Genomic DNA, 19,286 nt, shown 5'->3' on the forward strand with positions numbered 1-19,286 from the left:
AAGAATTCCATTCAATGACTGAAAATACAATTCTTGTATCATCTAATGTGTAGTAGGTCCTCCCAATTCTCCCCCAATTGTTGGAGGAGATAGGAATCCGAAGGATCCAAGTTGGATTTCAATATCCGATCTTTTTTTATAAGCAGTTTCCGGAGATGTCTGACAGTGACTTTCTCCTCCCTCTACATTCAGAGCACATACATGTGTATGGGGGTGTTGGCCAAGATAGTTGTCAACTGCAACTATCTAATGTGTATGGCCACCATCAGGGTCCTATCTGACCTGAATGTTTCCCATCGTATAACCTATTATTTTAATGATGATTTGGTTGTGCTACTTATGGGGTGAACTATGTACATTGATCTCTATGAATGCGACTACGAAAGTAATCCCAGAGATATCATTTTATATGGGGGTACATTTTCACTTCTGCATTATGGCTGTAAATTCTGGTTTCCTGCAATTCAACTGATCCAAAGTTAGTGAAGTTTCACGGTTCTTTAGATATTTCCTCCTCTCCCATTGTACCAAATGTTAAGTAGAATATTCAGTGAGGGCCTTACCATGTTTATGTTATGTACACTGAGTGATCATTGTATTAGGAACACCTACTCAATAATGGATCGGTCCACCTTTTTTGGGCGATCATGGCTTTATGACATCAGTGAACAGATTCTACAAGGCAATAAACATCCTCCTTACTCAACTCAACCCAACCCATGTCAGCTGCAGCAGCTCCACTAGTTGGTGCACATTTTGTGGATAAGTGGGAGCAGATCTCACTGCTCTTTCCAGCATATCCCAAATATATTCAATGAGGTTTGAGTCCGGTGAGTTTGGGGGCCAAGGCAGTGTGGAGAATTCATTGTCATGTTCCTACAACTACTCCCTAGTAATCCAAGCTCAATGACACACGCATTTTCCTGTTGAAAGATGTCACTGTGGTTGGGGAAGACTTCCTAAAGATATGGGTGCAGATGGTCAGCTAACAGGTCCCTGTAGTGTTCACCATTCAAGGACTGTGGTATGATGACCAATAGGCAATGCCAGGAAAGGACCCCTCAGACCATGACACCACCAAAACCATCCTTTTGAACCCCAACAGTACACCCATGGGCTTCATGCTATTCACGTCAAATGCAGATCCGTCCCGAAACACGGTTAAGCAGGAAACAGGACTTGTCACTTCAGACAACCTTCTGCAATGTACTCCAAAAGCAGATAGATGCTAGCAAACCGAATGTTCTATTTATTGCCCAAAACAGCGTAAAAAGTTCATCGTTTCAGGCATACCTACTCCCAATGAGCCAATCCCCCATGTGATTAATCATGATTAATTAAAATCAGCAGACAAGACCCATCACAGATACGTCACATTTAGCAGACATTTCTATCCACCAATGCAGAGCCATATTGTCCAATCTTATGGAAAGGTCTTCAGATCCACGTCATCAAAATGTATCCAAAGATTCATCATAGCAAAGTCCATCATTAAGTGCGTCATCTACATAAGCAACTACGAATCACGTCAGCGTCCATAGCAATTCAGCCTTTAGTTAAATGCACACGTGTGAAATCCTCCAATGAAGCACAAATGCATGAGCAACATCCACCAATCAATGCAAGAGTTCATCTACGTTCACATCTGCAAGCTACTTCAGCATCCATAGCATCTCAGTCTTCGGTATATAACATGTATGCGTGGTATCAACCAATCAAACGCAAAAGCATGCGTTGTATCAGCCAATCAGCGCAGGAGCTCATCCCCGTCTCTTGTACTTATATACACATATGTAACCAGCTATCATTAAACAGAAGAGCTAAATAATAGTAGACCTCATATACAGCTAATGTCAAATACAATATCCAAGCTTCTAGAGCTCAATGCTTGCAGTGTGTGAATCCACATCAATTCCTTCATTCTTAACAATTGTACTCCAATGAATGAAGTGTGTTGTATTGACACTGTGAGGACCCGACATCTTTAAGGGGTTAATTAATAGGATATTAATGGGATAAGATGGGTATTTTACAATATAGTATGAATTATAGTCACTTCATCAGGCCCAAGTCTACTTCTAAGCACACATGACCGTTTCCTATCCGGGACTCGTGGTTCTACCAAAATCATTAATAGAAAGACAGCTGTCGTGGTGTGTTGTGATTTGTCCGTGAGCGGCTGCGTTAGACGTCAGGGCACATTCCCTTGATATGCCATGTCTACAAGTAGGTACGCAATCTGCCAGCGGCAATGACTGCTCGCCTCCTGGGAAAGTTGGGATGTGACACAAGTTTTGATAACGATTTTCTTTAATGTAGAGATTATTTAGATGCTTGTAATTGTCTAATTCGCATCATCTTTCCTTAATTGTCTCCCTTGGTATTTTGTTAGACAGGAGAACTACAAATTATTAGTTAGAATTTATTATTTTAGGTTTTTCTTTTATTACATTTTTTCACCAGTCTGTTGCAGAGCCTTTCGTAAAATACAAGGTTTACAAGTGTATACACGGATATGCCAAAAGTCATGGGATAGAAGTATGTAAATGGATTATCAGGTGGCGCTACGTGAGACGACAGGACGGGAACATCCACACCTGTATAGGTTGTGAGGTGTCATCTTATAAGTGAGGCTAAACATTGGCCAAAGGGGTTATGGCAAGGTGGTATGAATTATTGAAGTCTGAACGAGGCATGATGGTGGAGATGGGTCATTCCATTTCCAAAGTTTGTGGGCATTTAACATTCCTCGATCATAGTGTCATGTATATACAGGGAATACATCAAAGAGGGCATTACCACCTGGAGTGGACAGCGCAGTGGTCACCTACCGGATGGTCAATGATTGTGACTGGCAATGTGTGGCTAGAATTGTCTGTGTGACTCAGGCAGAAAACACATCCACATTCAATGCAGGAGGCCCCACCTATCTCACAGGTCAGTGCAGAATCCATGGGCTATAGAGGCAAAAGAGCCACCAGAGTGCCTCTGCTAACACCATGACACAGGACACAATGCCTCACCTGGGCTCCTGAGGTTGCCAACTGGACCTTAGAGGATCGGCAACATGAAGCTTGAGCCGATGAGTCACAGTAGAAATTGTTTCAGGCTGATAGTAGGGTTCATGTGAAGCGCAGACCCCATGAAGACATGGACCCCAGTTGTCAACAAGGCACTGCTTAGGCTGGTGGTGGTTCCATGCTGGTGTGGGGTGTGTTCCCATAGCATGGGTTGGGTCAGCTGGTCCGCTTTAACATGTCCTTGACCGGTGACTGCTACGTTTCACTGCTTGGTGAGCATTTACTTCTCTTTATGGACTTCCTGTATCCGAACAATAATGGGATCTTCTGGCAGGATAATGCACAGTGCCATTGGACCAAAGCTGTCCAAAATTGGTTTGAGGAGCATTTTGGAAAGTTGCTATGAATGGTGTGACCTACCTGTTTACCTGAAATGACACCAATCGATCATTTATGGGATGTTATGGAGAGGTCCATTCACACCCAGGATCCAGCTACAAACACCACAGACCTGTGGGTGGATATCCAGACAGTATGGCTCGACATCCCTCCAGACGTCTTCCAACAACTTGTGGAATTGGTGCCATGTTGAGTTGCTGCACTTCACCAGGCTAGAGAAGGTCCTACACAATATTAATTCTTATCCTATGACTTGCGCAGACTTTGAAACGTCATTATGACAGGGAGATTTCCTGAAATGCGCAGAGCGGTCATAGACACGCCGACTTCACCATGGACACCATGGCGGTGGATGGATGCCAGTTGAGACAACATGACAACCCACAGGTGATTTGATGCTAACCCTATTGATAGTATTGTTTCTATTGGCTGATGAACTGGACTAATTAATGTTAGGTATGTATAAAGTGTCTGTTTTGTGTAGTGTTTGGTAGCTTAACAAAGATTCTTGTGTGAGGAATCGAAACGTTGCACTGTGTGTATTTGGCTATGGAAGAATAAAGAATTCTCTTGCGGGACTAACTGCACCGTGGATGCTGTCAGAGATTTCCGTTCAGCCGGCCCGTCCATATGCAGCACAGATAAAGAAGACAGTGACGCGGGGGTCACCGGCCGGGCACAGGGACAGATTCCGCTGCGCGGTCCCACATGCGGAATCCGACCCTTTCGTGTCCAGGCAGCCATAAAGAGGAGAATTGGTAGCGTACCACTGAGATGTCCCATCAATGTCCAATGGTGGGGTCAAACCACTGTGACCCTACCTATTAGTAGAAAGCAGTAACCAGATGGCCACAAGGTCAGCCATTGACTATAATGGGCCAACCATGCAGTCTCCAAAAGAAAGCCGCATAGAACCAACAGGAGACAATGTTTCATGGTACTTCCTTAGAAACTCCAACTTCATTCTTGAGATTGGTAGTAGTCACAGATGTTGGACCCCTCATGATCAGACATTGATGGCATATCCACTCAAAATCTGAGAATTCAGGAGCACCTAAAATAATGCATAAAGTGCATGTAAACCTACACTATAAAAGCAGCTGCTCTTGTGTAGTATGTGGAAGGAGCCCTTGCACAATGGTTGTTGAACACTAGAGTACATTTGAAGAATACGCATGACAGAAACTTTTATGAGAAGTCAAGAAAAGCAACCGAAAGTACACCAACTTATTGACTTCCACAGTAGAAAAAAACTGGGTCAGCGCAAATGTCACAAATTATGACATAAACCAACACTCTAGTGATGGGTGACAAGTGGGTCCCTACTGCGGTGTAATAGGTTGTATGTGATTTGACTAGAATCCATATATAGTTAGGATTTCGTGGGGATTTTTAGGGTTTTCATGCTGTGAGGCAGAACTGAGAGAGATCTGTGAAAGACCGGATGTGGGTGACAGAAAAAGCAGCTTCGTGAGGGCTAATATGATTGAAAATGAAAGTGTCAATTACAGACTTCCTTTCTGAGAAACGGAAGATAAGAGAAGCACCAAAAGCTGCACTTGCAGAAGAAAGGCTGCACAAGTTTCCCACCATACATACAGATTCAGGAGTCCCAGTTTCATTTTTGGTTGTAAGTCTAACACGCCATTTACATGCGAAGATGATCGCTCACAGTTGGTTCAAAATATAGAATGACAGTTTGAGCAATCATTTTGCATAAGCTGCTAATGCTGCCCATTAGCAGCTTATTGCCTTCATTTGCATGTAAATGAGCCTCCCTTTGCGGTATGCAGAGAACAGCAGGTGGTCTGTTATTTGCATACAGTCCCTTTGTTCTGCCTTGGGACTGCAGCTGAAAACAAGGTTATCAGTGCTCCCGTGGAGAATCACAGCATGCGGTCCCTGAATCATCGTTCAGCCAAAAAGCCAACACTGGCAGCATTTACACGCAACGATTATCGCTCAAAAGAAATCGTTTGAGTGAATTTGGAGTAATCCTCCCATGTAAATGAGGCTTAAGGCCTCACTCACATAGGTGCTCGGCAAAGTGCTGTGATTTCGATCACATCACATCGCTGTGACCGGCACCGGCTCTTAGCACTCCCGATCATTAACCCTTTCCAATCCACTGTCTGACGTCTTCAGACATTCTGAATGAAGGCTGTACAGCTCCAATGTTGGAAGACGTCTGGCAGGGTATTCTTAATGTATGTTACTGGCCGCTATGTTGTCGGGGTGCCTCTCTATCATGTCCCATACCGCAGTACTGGCTCTAGCCAGCAGATGGCACCATTGTATAATGGCAGAAAGAGAAAGCCACCTAGAAACCGGATTCCGAAATTGGATTGCAAAGGGTTAACGAGGTGCTCTAAACCCCAAAAAATAGAACAGACTCCCCTTGAAGATCGAATGCCTGTCTGAGAAGCTCCATTGAAAATAATTGGAGCATTATACTGCGATTACCGTGTCGCTGCTCTCACACAGCCCACGTCTTACCATGATTTGCATGGCGTTTGAAACGCAGCGCTAATTGTAGTACAACGCTCCCATTGATTTTAATGAGGCTTCGCAGACCTGTGTTCGAAACGCTGCAATTTTCAAGGGCTGTCTGTTCTATTTTTGCATGGTTTAGTGCTTTTTAAAGGGATGGGGTGCATTATAAAACACAGTCTAAGGGTGTTACATACGTTAAAAAAATGCCGCTTGAAATCGCGGTAAAATGCCTTGACTTTGAGCACAGCGTTTTGTGAGCGCAAAAATATGGACCCCGTTCTTTTGATACATGAGCATCGCGGTGTGGGAAAAAAATTGTGTCAGGTCTAGAGATGAGCGAACGTACTCGTTAAGGGCGATTTCGCAATTGAGCATCGCTATTTTCGACTACCTGGCTACTCGGGTGAAAAGATTCGGGGAGCGCCGGGAGGCGGCGGGGTGGAGCGGGGGGTAGCAGTGGGGAACAGGGGGGAGCTCTCTCTCTCCACCCCCCCCCTCCACTTCCCTCTGCAACCCCCCGCTAACCCCCAGCGCTCTCCGAATCTTTTCACCCGAGTAGTCAGGTAGTCGAAAATAGCGACGCTCAATTGCGAAATCGCCCTTAACGAGTACGTTCACTCATCTCTAGTCAGGTCCTCTCTTTGGGTGTTCCCTCGGGACATTGTCTTCAATGGGGCTTAAAAAAACATTGCATAGCGTGTGAGGTGCATGCGAGTGTGATGCGATGGGGTCTTTCCAACTTTCAATGGGACCTTAAAAGACATTGCATGGTTTATGCATGCTGTGTGATGCAATGTTGTGCTGGACTCGGGGGCCATTGAATTGATGAGCAGGGCTTGATTTTAATTTTGTTTTTAATTTCATACAATTTTCTTCTTCAGCACCAGAAAACCGCTGAACTAACATAAAAAGTAGTGCGTTGTGTTCGCCTTCCTGTGTGATATAAATAATATAAATGTCCCACTTCCACAATGTTCAGTGTCAATGTAACATTCCCTTGTGTCCCCTCTCCTGGGGATCCCTAATGAATGAGGCGTCCCGCCGTCACACAACAGTTTGTACAACATATGAGCAGCAGAACTTTACAGAATAAAAACTGACATTCAATCAGATTAAAAGCAGCTTGCAGAAAGATGATCCCCAGCCTCGCGCCGATGCCAAACGGCTGCCTTCACTGGCAGGAGATCTTATTACTTTATTAGACCGGCGCTAGGTGATCATTGGGTGATTGACCGACTCAGACCTTGAAGTTTCCTTCAGCAACACAGTAACAATGCAACTTTAATACCAGTGCTGCGCGGAAGTCCCATAGTGGGACTGAAAACTGGACTCAGACTGCCTTCACACAAGCGAGAAAATCACGCAGTTTTTGAGCGATGCGAGAAAACGCAGAATTATGAAACCCATGCTTTTCAATGACTTCATTCCCATCCGCGCCGTTTTCAATCATGTGATGTTGTGAGGTTTGTAAATCGCTGCCTTCCCTATTTTTCAGCGTTTTGCTATTTTTTCTCACCCATGTTTCCCATGGAGCCTCCGTTTTATCGCATCGCAATGCACAAACTTGCCATGTTTGTGCGATGTGTTATTAATATTAGAGACTCATGACTCGTGATTTGTTTCGTGCATCGCATCACATTGCAGGAAAACAATCGCTAATGTGAATGAACTCATTCAAAAGAATGGGGTTCATATTTGGGCAAAAGCTGTGAGTCTCGCAACGCAAAAATCTCACACCTGTGTGAAGGCCGCCTTGGGCTTTCCTTCACCTTATGTTTCCCCTCTCCAATGCTGGTTATGTTATGAATGCATAGTCAGACTACACAGGGTTTGTTTGTAGTCTGTAGCCAAGGAGGCACACAGCTCTTCATAGGAGCTGCGGACACAAAACGGTAGATTTTTTGTTTTTTTATGCTCTGAAGAAATGATATGATTTACAGTATACTCTAATAATATAAAGCATGTAAATATATTCCAAATAGGAGTACAAGGGGCTGGCACTAATGAATGCACAGTATGCAAAGTGAGTGGTAAAGTCTGGTGGTGCTCTCTGTTATCAGCAATAGCTGTCCCAAGTAAATGTATGCATTTAATGAAGAAAGTAGAAAGGGTCACACCAGTATATTGCAACTCTGTGGAGATATTCTCACAGTAAAACAGCAGCTGAGTGAGGTCAGCTAACTTCATCCAATGCACGGGTTCATGTTATATGTGCATCCTCATAGCCTTTTTGCATGCAGCGCTTTTTATTCCGGTATTTTCAGCCGGATTTGCGACTGAACCCCCGGTCGGAGGTTCCAATGCAAATGTGAAACCTCCCTAACAGAAACCTTAGTTTCCATTTGGCGTCCCTTTTTTAACCCGTTTATGGGATTGTAGTTGAATCGATTACAACAGGAAACCCGAACGAAGTTGTGAATGGAACCATAATTGGTAGAATAGTCAGTACAGTATTGGAACCAATCACCTAACTGGCGGTGGGGCGCATTCACACAATAAGGACTCCTGCACACAAACAAATTTGTTTAGTGGAACCTGCGGTCAGCATCCGCACCGCGGTTCGCAGCAAATACATAGCATGCTATGGAAAAAAAAAATCGATTCTTACTGCACACTCGCGGAAACAAATTGCGAATTCCATGAGTGGAGGAAAAAAAAAATCACAGCATGTCCGCAGGGACGGTTTGCATTGAAGTCAATGGAAGCTGTCCGACTAGTGGTCCATCCGCAATTGACATATGGATAGGTCACGGGTACCCGTGTCATCGCCTAGCGACGGCGTGGGAAAAGAAACATTTAAAAAATAAATCTGCAATGCGCATGCCTGACGGTGGCTTGCTGCAACAATCCGCAATACAGAAAAGATAGGTACGTGCGGATGCTGGCCGGCCACAGGGTCGGATTCCACTGCAGGCTACCACATGCAGAACATGACCCATTCATGTGCAGCCAGCCTTAGGGCTTTCCGGCATAATTCTATCTCTCTTTTCCATCTTTGGAGCAGAAAACTAGAATTAAACATTTCAGGTTTATCCCCATTGCTTCCAATAGGTTGTGAAAATAGCAGAACGCTTTCACTTTGCTTCCATTCTGTTCGGTTTCCATTCTTTATCTGGAACAAATAGCGCTATTTTTTCCGTCAACACAACGGAATGAAAACAATCTTGAAGCATTCCTTTATTTGTTTAAAACCCATTGAGAACAATGGTAAAAAAAAATGTGAATATTTAATTCTGTGTTCCAGCACCAAAAACAGAAGAGAGAGATGAAATTCTTACCAGAGAGGCCTGGCGGAGGTGTGAATGCCCCCTCACATCACTGCTTGAGGCTATTGCAACTTTTTGTTTTGTTCTCCAAACACTAAAATTACTTTACTTTTCTGCTTCTTGCTTCTAATAAACAGAACCCTATACATAGCGAACGAGCCAATCGCTGTCGTACAAAATATTCCTTTCGTTCTAGTAATAGAAGGGACAAACACAAGACAATTATTTCCATTGTGACTGTAAATGTGCAGCCGGTTCTAACTGCATGTCTACCAGTCAGGCACCAGTGTGATCTGCCTCAACGGAGTCAATGGAAAAGGAGGCTTTGCACCTGTTTGACAACAGACATAGTGACCGCGTACCAACTGTGACCCTCCGTAGGCACAGCTGCTTAGGTCTAGATTTATGCAAGGAGCTAAACATTAATGTCTGCAATCAGTGAAGGCACAAACTGCAACAATGTAACAACATTCAGTTAGAGTCTTTGGCCTGAAATGTTATACAATGTTTGTTTGCAGTAGGAAGGTTTATTTGTAAGCATCAGAACCATTTCTACCTTTTTAATATGTATTAAGGATCTCTTACATTGCCCGATAATGGCAAGAGGGTCCGCTTGAACATTTTGCCTAACCATGAGGCCATGTAAAAGGGACAGCGATTTGCTGACCAACGAGCGAATGCTTATTTGTCCGCTGATCGGCTTATGATCGGATAGAAATGTTTGCTGGTTGTTTGCACGTCTTTCCGTGTAAACAGCTGAATATGCAGCTGTATAGGAACGAATGGTCGTATCAACAACAATTCATCCTCATATAATCGATCGTTCTGCCTGTGTAGATAAAAGTAGCAAGCGCCGTCAGACACGGGTAAATAATCCGCTGCGCTGGGACAAACTGCTGTTGATCTGATCATTTGTAGACAAAATGAATGAGCGCTAGCCAACATGATCGTCATTGGTTGGCGCTTGTAAGCACAGGTAAATGAACTGCGCATCTAAAAGCACACTTAGGCCTCATGTCCATGGGGGAAAGACTATTTAAAATCCGCAGCGTTTTTCCTGCACACAGATCCGCGCCCCATAGGGATGCATTGGACACCCGCAGGTAGTTAAATACCTGCGGATGTCATTTTTCCCGTCAGGCGCGGATCCACGTGCGGGAAAAAAACCGCGACATGCTCCATTTTAGTGCGGGTCTCCCACGGGGACGGCTCCCGCAGACTTCTATTGAAGCCTATGGAAGCCGTCCAGATCCGCAGAACACCCGTACCAGAATTAAAACTCACCTGTCCGGACGCTGCGGATCTTCCCTCCGTTGCGGCCAGATCTTCTTTCTTCGCCCCGGCGGATGTGCCCAGCATATTCGCGCAGCATGCTGCTGGTGTGCCGAGCACATCCGCCGGGCCGAAGAAAGAAGATCCAGCCGCGACAGAGAAAAGATCTGCAGCGTCCGGACAGGTGAGTTTATTCTTATTTTTAGCCTCATGTCCGCGGGGCAGGAGGGACCCGCTACGGATTCTCCATGAAGAATCCGCGGCGGGCCTGATTTTCCCTGTGGACATGAGGCCTTAGGGCTCATTCACAATTGAGTAAGGCTAGTTTCATACAGGCGATCATGATTTTGTCACAAGAAAATTGCAGCAAAAATGCATATTTTTGCCCACGATTTTTGAGGATCAGCGCTTCTTTTTCTTGCAAAAACATTGTTGCCGCTCGTGGTTTTTATCGCGCCGTATTTTAGTGGAAGTCAATAGGACTTTCTAACGTTAAAATTGCATCGTAACGCAACAAACTGCCAATCAAAAGTAGGCTCCATAGGGAAACATTGGAGATTAAAAAAAATTAAATAAATAAATAATAAAACAAAACGGCACATCGCAGAAAGATAGGACATGCCACGATTTTTTGTTCCCTCAACATCGCATCAGTAAAAACATCGCAGATGGGAAGGAAACCATTGAAAATCATTGGTTTCATAATTTGCTTTTTTACTGACTCGCATTATATTCTCACCGTGTGAAACCACCGTAACCTGGACACTATGTATTTATGAGCTCAATACGAAATTAATATAACTCATTAGTTTCTACGGATTTATACACATTTGCGTATTAACGCAATGAAAAAAAAGCAGCATGTCCTATTTTAGTGTGTATTACACACCAACATGGCCCATATTATAGTCAGTTGCCCATTGAAATCAATGGGGGCACTCTTGCAGGTTTTTTTGTTTTTTTTCCACACAGAATTTCAGGTCATGTAAATACGCTGCGCATTTATGTGACTGAAATAAGCATATGTCTGTGTGAATGAGCCCCTGGTGTAAGGAGCCCTTTTACACGGAACGATTAGCATTCAGTTGCATTGTGTGAAACTCAACGTTAAACATTCAGTGTAAACATGGCCAATGATCGAAAGAGGATCAGTAATTCAGTTGCTTATCGTTCATCATTCATTTCATGCACGTGTAAACACCAAACAATAATCGGGCCGTGTAAACTGGCAGTCGTTCATCTCCTGCGCGCACCACCTCCATTCAATGCGTGATTATTGCTCCTAAATGAGAGTACAGGACTAGTAATTCTATGGGACAATTGTCCTATGTAAAAAGACCCTAAATGGACAAATCAGGTCAATCATCAAAATAGGTATATTGGTCTGATGGCCACAATCTGTAAGTGTAATTCCAGTTTAAAGGGGTATTCTTATCTTAACCCTTTCCAATCCACTGTCTGACATCTTAAGATTTAAGGCTTTACAGCTCCGATGTTGGAAGACGTCCGTTGGGGTTCTCTTACTGTAGATTACCAGCCTTTCTGCTGTCGAGCCTATCCAACGTGTCACCTCATGCAGTACTGGCTTTAGCCAGCATATGGCGCCGTTGAATAATGGCAGAAAAGAAGTAAACCCCCTAGGAAAACCAGGATACAAATTGGATTGGAAAGGGTTAATCAGTCATGGATCAGATAAGAATACCAATCTGTATGCCATTTCCAGAGCTTGTCAGGTTTATGGAAACACTCCAGCTGGCTGTTATATGCGATTTCTGTATCTCTCATAGAAATGATCAGGAGTTGCAAAAAAAAGCAACATAGCACATAGAGCTACGCTATTTCCACATCTCAGAAACAGTGCAGCAATAAATGTAGACATAACCATCTCAGACGCTTTTGCCGTATCCACTGTACCAATAAAACATTTCCACTTTTGGATTCAGATGGTACTATGAAACCTCTCCAAAAAAACACCTTTGATCGAGACGAGATGTTACGTTGATGGATTTTCAATGCTACTATACCCTATGTATATTGGCCCTCTACTTCGAAAAGAATTCTGGAAGATCGGTCTTCACTGAAATTTTGGATGGCGATCTATAAGAGGTTTCACTGTATTTCTTTCTACAGACTACATGGCCAATTCACATACAGAACACACATAATGTTCTCCTGGAAAGCCAAGGAAGCTCATGAGATATCTACATCCTTAACCACCAGGGCACTATAGGAAGGGGCAGATCTGACCTAATATAATAACTGATTAGAAGGATGGAAGGCTGAGCCAACCTTGAGCCAGCTACCTGAACCAAACAGGGATTCATCTTGCAACCTTCAGGTCGTGAGCAAGAGCTAAGGACTACATTTCTGCTGCCTTAACACTCTGCGCCACACGAGGTGATAAAAGCAAAACCAATTAATGAAGTCAATATTACGTAAGCGTCAACTACTGGTAGAAAAACTGTCAAATCTTGAAAGGCTGCCTGAGCCACCGTGAAAAGCTCCTAAGAGAACCCAGTAACCCCTATTCTTCTAGTGAGACACATATACCATACTGGCAATGAACTCAAGTCATCAGCATACATATCAACGACTCAGTATTGTAAAGACTCAGACAAAAGTTCAAACTTTTTCATTGTCTAGAACAACCACTTTTCTACATGTCCGCTTCTGGTTGTTGTTCTACTACCTATTAAATAAGTCTTCACTCAACCAGAAATTAATCGGAGTCGAAGGACAAAGACAATTTTATTCCAGATAGTGGGAACTATTAGATTTCATCACCTACGCACAAAAGACTCTTTATGGATGTCTGCAATACAAAACGGGATGCAGCTTTACAACTCATTTCAATGCTATTACATAACAGTACCTTATTATGAACGCTGCTTCTTCGTCTGTCTGATTAACCATCTCAAGGCTGAACTTAGACATCACCAGTGACAGGGTTAAAGCAATCTGGTTATACTGAACGCTGCTTTGCTGTCCTGCTACCAATCTAAATTAATGCTGTCTCTATATTCCAGCTAGCACAAAGCCCCCGGAGGAGATTTGCACATTTTAATCATTAATCTCCGCACGTCCTTACACAGGGTCCTCTCTCTCTTCCCACATGAGATGTGCATGTGATGGCTGCACTCTCGGCCTAAGGAAACGTCTCGCAGATCTGACTGTTGTATATCCATGCATGTCTATGTGGCGCTATACAATATAGAGCTGAGGACGGATGGATTGGTTAATGTATGATACATAATAACGTCATTATAATATAAGCTGCATAATGAGGATGTGTTATGTTCTATATTATAAAAAAATGGTTACGCTTGAAGTTGGGGAGTAGCTAAAGGTTCGTGGCCCAGGTGCAAAAGTTTATCCCAACTTCTCTTAATCCCTTAACGCAGAGCATAACTTGAAGTTCCTGGACCCCAATGCGAAAGCTGTAACAGGGCCCCAACTATAATGCTTTATTCATAGTACTAGGCTCCCTATATGGAGAAGAGGCCTTATGGACCCCCTAAGGCTCCTGGTCCTGGGAGCAACCGCATCGCCTATAGTTGTGCCAGTGGCTTGAACAATTCATCTTTACAGTCATATGGTCATAGATGCAGTAGGTGGAACTTGAGCCTAGGTCATAGTATATATAATTCATGCACTAGGATGTCAATGATCAAAAAGAAGCCCGTTCACCGACGGTACAAGGAAATAATACTTATTTATGATCTGGTCAGCTTGGATTTTTTAACATATTTCAACCCAACAGCTAAACTGTAGCAAACGCTGCAAACACAAGTATAACGTGAAGCTCCTGGGCCCTAGAGAAAAATTGGTCGCAAGGTCCCCTGCGTAATTTATAATAATGGCATCTTCCTATGTGACAGAAGGGCATTTGGTCCCCCAGGTCCTAGGACCAAGGTGCAACTCATAGCTCTGCACCCCTGTAGGCTCACTTTTGGCAAACCAAATATATTGGAATGACTTTAAATCCATTATAGCTTCCCAGTCAGCAGGCACGGGCTGCCATGAATGGCTGGTCTTTGGGTGGCTTCACACATAGCGGAAATGTTGCAGAATATCAGCAGTGGATTTTGCTGTGGAAATTCCTTAGTATTTATTGCACAAGCCATGTGGAGGACCCTAAATCCGTGGCATGCCTACTTATGCTGCAGATCGGTAGCAAAATCTGTGGATTTCTTGCAATATTTGCTTCAGGTTTTCTGCTGCGGAACGCCCGCAGCGAATATGCTGTGTGAGATGGCGGCCTTAAAGTAGTTCACTCTAGATTTAAATGTATTTCCTATCTGTAGATTAGGGGCTAAATATTAGATTGGTGTAGGTCTGAGCACTGGGATCTCCATTGATCATGAGAATGGGGGTTCTGTGTCCCCCTGGGTAAATGGAATGGTCGCTGAGTAGGAGCGCTCCTACTCCACTTATCTCCATGTAACTGCCGAAGAGAAGCAGAGAACAATGCTTGGCTTCCCTTGGCAGTCCAATATAAATAAATGAATGAAGCAGCAGCTTGCCACGTCATTCATACAGGGCACACGGGAACCCCGTCAATCAGACACTTATCCCCAAACCTGTGGATATGGGATACGTTTTAACCTTGGAACAAGTTTTTTTTACCTGCATATACACTCATTGTCAAATAACATCCCTCCCCAAGAAGAGGTTATCACAATGGAATGAAATTTTCTTGTGTGATTGTAATGTTGATATAATTAAGTGATTACGATATCAGAGCAAAAGGAGAATTTATTGTGGAAAACCGACCCCTTGAAGGCAGGCTCTAGTACCCTGTTGTACCGCCTCTAGCTTAGATACAAGATGTGATACAGGTAGGCATGGAGGGTCTAGTACCCTGTTGTACCACCTCTAGCTTGGATACAAGATGTGATACAGGCGGGCATGGAGGCTCTAGTACCCTGTTGTACTGTCTCTAGCTTGGATACAAGATGTGATACAGGTGGGCATGGAGGCTCTAGTACCCTGTTGTACTGTCTCTAGCTTGGATACAAGATGTGATACAGGCGGACATGGAGACATACAGATTCCGTATGGTACCCTGAACCTCTATATCGTGCAAGCTCATAGGCTGTTGAAGCTGGCATCTCAGATGGTCTCATACATGTTCTATCGGTGATAAATCTGGTGACCGGTCAGCCACAGATGTGTGACAATGTTGTGGAGGCTCCTGTGACCCCCTTGCTATGCAGTTGAGCATTATCCTGCTGGAAAATGCCTCTTGGAAGCCGCCATGAGAGGAACACATGTGGCTGCAGGATGTCCTGAACATATTGCTGAGCTGTCATTGTCCCTCAGACCACTACTTAGGGTGACCAACTGTCATATTTGATAACCCCCCAGACCATCACACCAGCAGTGGGGGGCAATGTGCCACTTCACAGCAAATGCTGGATTAAGACGCTCACGCATAGGTCTCCAAACACAAACATGGCCATCGTCAGTGCCCAAACTAAACCTGGATTCGTCATTGAAGGCAACTCGGTTCCACTCCATAGTAGTCCAGTTTCCTCATTCACGACACTACTGCAAATGGAGGTAAAGGTGGGTGGATGTCATAGGCAGTATACATAATGGACGCTATGAGACCAAGTGTCTTTCAGCCAAACACCTGGAAATGGTTCAGACAGACACAGCGGCCTGTAACAAGGTGCCATATGTCTATGGGTGGCGGACAACAGCTGGAGCTGCTCGTGCTTCAGAGACAATCAGATGATCCTCCCTACTGGTGGTCTGTTAAGGGTGTCCTGAGCCAAGTTTCCCTGTGTGTGTGCCCTCATGCATGCACTGGTCCCAACACCTCCTAACAGTCTGGTCAGAACAGCCCGAGTGGTGGGTAATTTGTCGATACGACCATACAGCTTCTCGCATTCCAATAATGCACCCCTCTAAAACTCTGCTAACTGGGCAAAATCTCTTGGATTGCGTCATAGAGGCGTCTAGTGGTCAACAAGCTCTACACAAGCAGAAGAAGAGGTCACCACACACAAGAAGCCTCTGAGAGCCTCTTATAGGCCAAGAGTGGAAACTCTTTTAGGGTCTCAGGTGGCAAGACCGTTCATCTAATCAACTGCATATCTATCTAAAATGTAACTGTATGCCAAGTTTTGCAGCAAAATAACAACTCCTTCTAGGGGCCGGATTTTTTTGACAAAGGGTGTATAATAGATAAATGCTGGATGAATTGTAAGCTTGCAAGCTTATGGGGAAGTCGGAAGGAATATACTTTGATAAAGCCAACCTTATTTTTAGGACTACGGGTCAATACTGGAGAATTTAACTTGCATTCAAGATTTTGTTTACTGAAATGTTCCCTATTGCATATATTAGGGAACTGTCACTTACGCAATATTTTTATATTGTCCTCTGGGTACTTGCTAAATCATAAGATCAGCTTCTGTGTGTAGTGTTTATGGTGCACCCTATGATGTATAATTGAACTCACATCTGAGACCAAATAACAGCACCAGAATAAAGCCATTCTGAATGCCATAGCGTTACCAATAACGACCTTGAGAATAACAAAGGGTAATTAAGCAGTAATGTTCATTTATAAGAAGTGTTAATACATTCTGGACAGATATAAACTAGACAGGCATTTATAGAAACACGAAAAAATAATCTCAGATTGAAAGTGAAAATGGACTCTGCTCAACCAGATTATTACTTAATATTATGTTATTACTGCTCATGTAAAACAGACATGAAATTGACCCCAACTGACTCCCAGAAATGAGATTAGTGCTCAGTTTCTATAAATTTCTATTAAATCCACATAACTCATTTTCTAAGTAGGATTTCAGGATGCACAGGCACGCAAGCCAAAATTATAGTGCACTGCTTATACACATACCTTATAGCTATAAACTGATGGAGAATGGGGTTGGTCATGTGGCACAACTGACTGCGGGGACTGAGCAATGTATTTGCAAGAGTAAGTGAATTTTAAAAATGGCGCAAGGGTACAAATACTATATGACATTCCCCCTTAATGCCATATTTATGAAGCCTCTGTGCTACCTTTTGCAACATATGCATCAGTGTTGGAAAAAGTGACTTCAGAGCAATAGTTCAGGTACCCAATACCCAACAAGGCATGCACCCTGCAGACACCACACTGATACAATAGACTGGAGCATCCCTTGCCAGTATTATGAGATCGCCCTATTATCTTTATCTGTGGTTCTATATCGGCCGACAGGTAACACCTATTACAGCGTCACCACATCTGATTGCTAGCACCGTGCACAAAGACGTCAACCCAGGTCAAACTAACACATCCATCTCATCTACATCTATAACATTAGAACACTACACTGAAATATATTTGACAACTGTACATCCACTTTGCTGACTATGTATTGTGCGCTGACCAGAAAGCAGAACATGTGGATGGAGTCTAAGATTTGCCAGCTATTTTAACCCTTTACCTGCCCAATATGTTACTGTTCAACGTTTATTGACTTTTACAGTGCTAAAAAGCATAAAACTTTCTAATGAAGTATCATAGAACATCGAATCCACTGCAAGACACCTACATATGGTCAATGCCTGACCTCAGCGTACCTCACTGTCCTTAGATTACAGGTACGATAGCTGCTATGGACATAGAGCGCAATATTAGATCACCTTTACAAGTGACTAAATCTACCTATCATTTTTACAGAAAATGACAATAATTATCATGTATTGCGCCAAAAGCTCATTGTGCAAAAAATTGTAGCAATTTTAATTGCATTTGGAAATCAGATGAGTAGTAAAGATAATTGACAATGAAGCACACCGGATGTATTTTACTATATACTCCACTGTGTGCTTAGCTGTTTTATATAACTGAAAGGCAAGGATTAAAGGAAAATCATATAACAAAAAAGCTCATTCAGCAATGTGCAGCGGTTGCTATAGAAAAGGCTTCTATATCCTCTGACACATGTTTGACTCCTGGGAATGATCAATTATTTAAAGCACTTCAATGAAGAACTGCAGCCATAGAGGTAGAACAGGGACCAGAGGACACGGTACTGTTTATGGAATCAATAGCTTGTGTATCATAATATGATAACATGATACAAAAAGGCAAAACACGAGGAGGCAACATTGTATCCTGCAGTCATTCATAGCACTGGCTCTAAGCAGAGATGCTGCCCTCACCTTTCCCATACACACATCATGCATTGGCAAGCAGTGATGATGCCACCAATGGCTCCATGAAGCCTCATGGCTCAGCCCTTACCATACAATGTGCTTCTGGTGACCTGTCCTCCCATAGTAGATGGATGAGTGGCTGCTGTCACATCACACACACAGCAGCCTGGATCATGTTGCACATGGACATACACCCAGCTGAGTGATTACTAATAATACTCAGCGATGCTCCAAGGAGCTGACACCCACTGCCAGCCCTCCCTCTCCAGGCAGCAATGTCATGTATATTTACATAAGAGGGAGGGGATTGCTGCTGCCTGCCTGAAATAGCAGATAGCACAGGCTTAGTAGTAATACTAGGGATCTCCCACCCTGCACTGCAGCTAGACTGCACATATAGCTCTTCTGCTATAGGCATCTGAAATGCTGCCATGCTGGACTATATACATTCTCTGCAGTCCTCTGCTGCTATAGTGTACTGCAATACTTTACATACCTGCTGGACTGTACTGTAAAATACTGTATATGTCTGCTATAGTGTGCTGTAAAATACTGTATATATCTGCTGTGCTGCTATAGGTATTCAAATTGCTACAGTATAATGTTTTACTGTACATTGCAGTGCTGTGGTGTATTGCACTGTACTATAGGTGTCACATGAGTTGCA

General features: G+C 43.5%; 1 protein-coding gene across 1 annotated transcript in view; it reads right to left on the reverse strand.

Moving 5' to 3' along the window:
• Positions 1 to 18,806, reverse strand: part of NEURL1 (neuralized E3 ubiquitin protein ligase 1) — a 90,410-nt gene extending 71,604 nt beyond the window's left edge. The window contains exon 1 of the mRNA XM_066600887.1: positions 18,708 to 18,806. Within this exon, the coding sequence (XP_066456984.1) occupies positions 18,708 to 18,741 (34 nt within the window). The 5' untranslated portion in view covers positions 18,742 to 18,806. The remainder of the gene's footprint in view (positions 1 to 18,707) is intronic.
• Positions 18,807 to 19,286: the final 480 nt, after the last annotated feature.

Source organism: Eleutherodactylus coqui, chromosome 4 (assembly GCF_035609145.1).
Source record: "Eleutherodactylus coqui strain aEleCoq1 chromosome 4, aEleCoq1.hap1, whole genome shotgun sequence".
Taxonomy (NCBI): domain Eukaryota; kingdom Metazoa; phylum Chordata; class Amphibia; order Anura; family Eleutherodactylidae; genus Eleutherodactylus; species Eleutherodactylus coqui.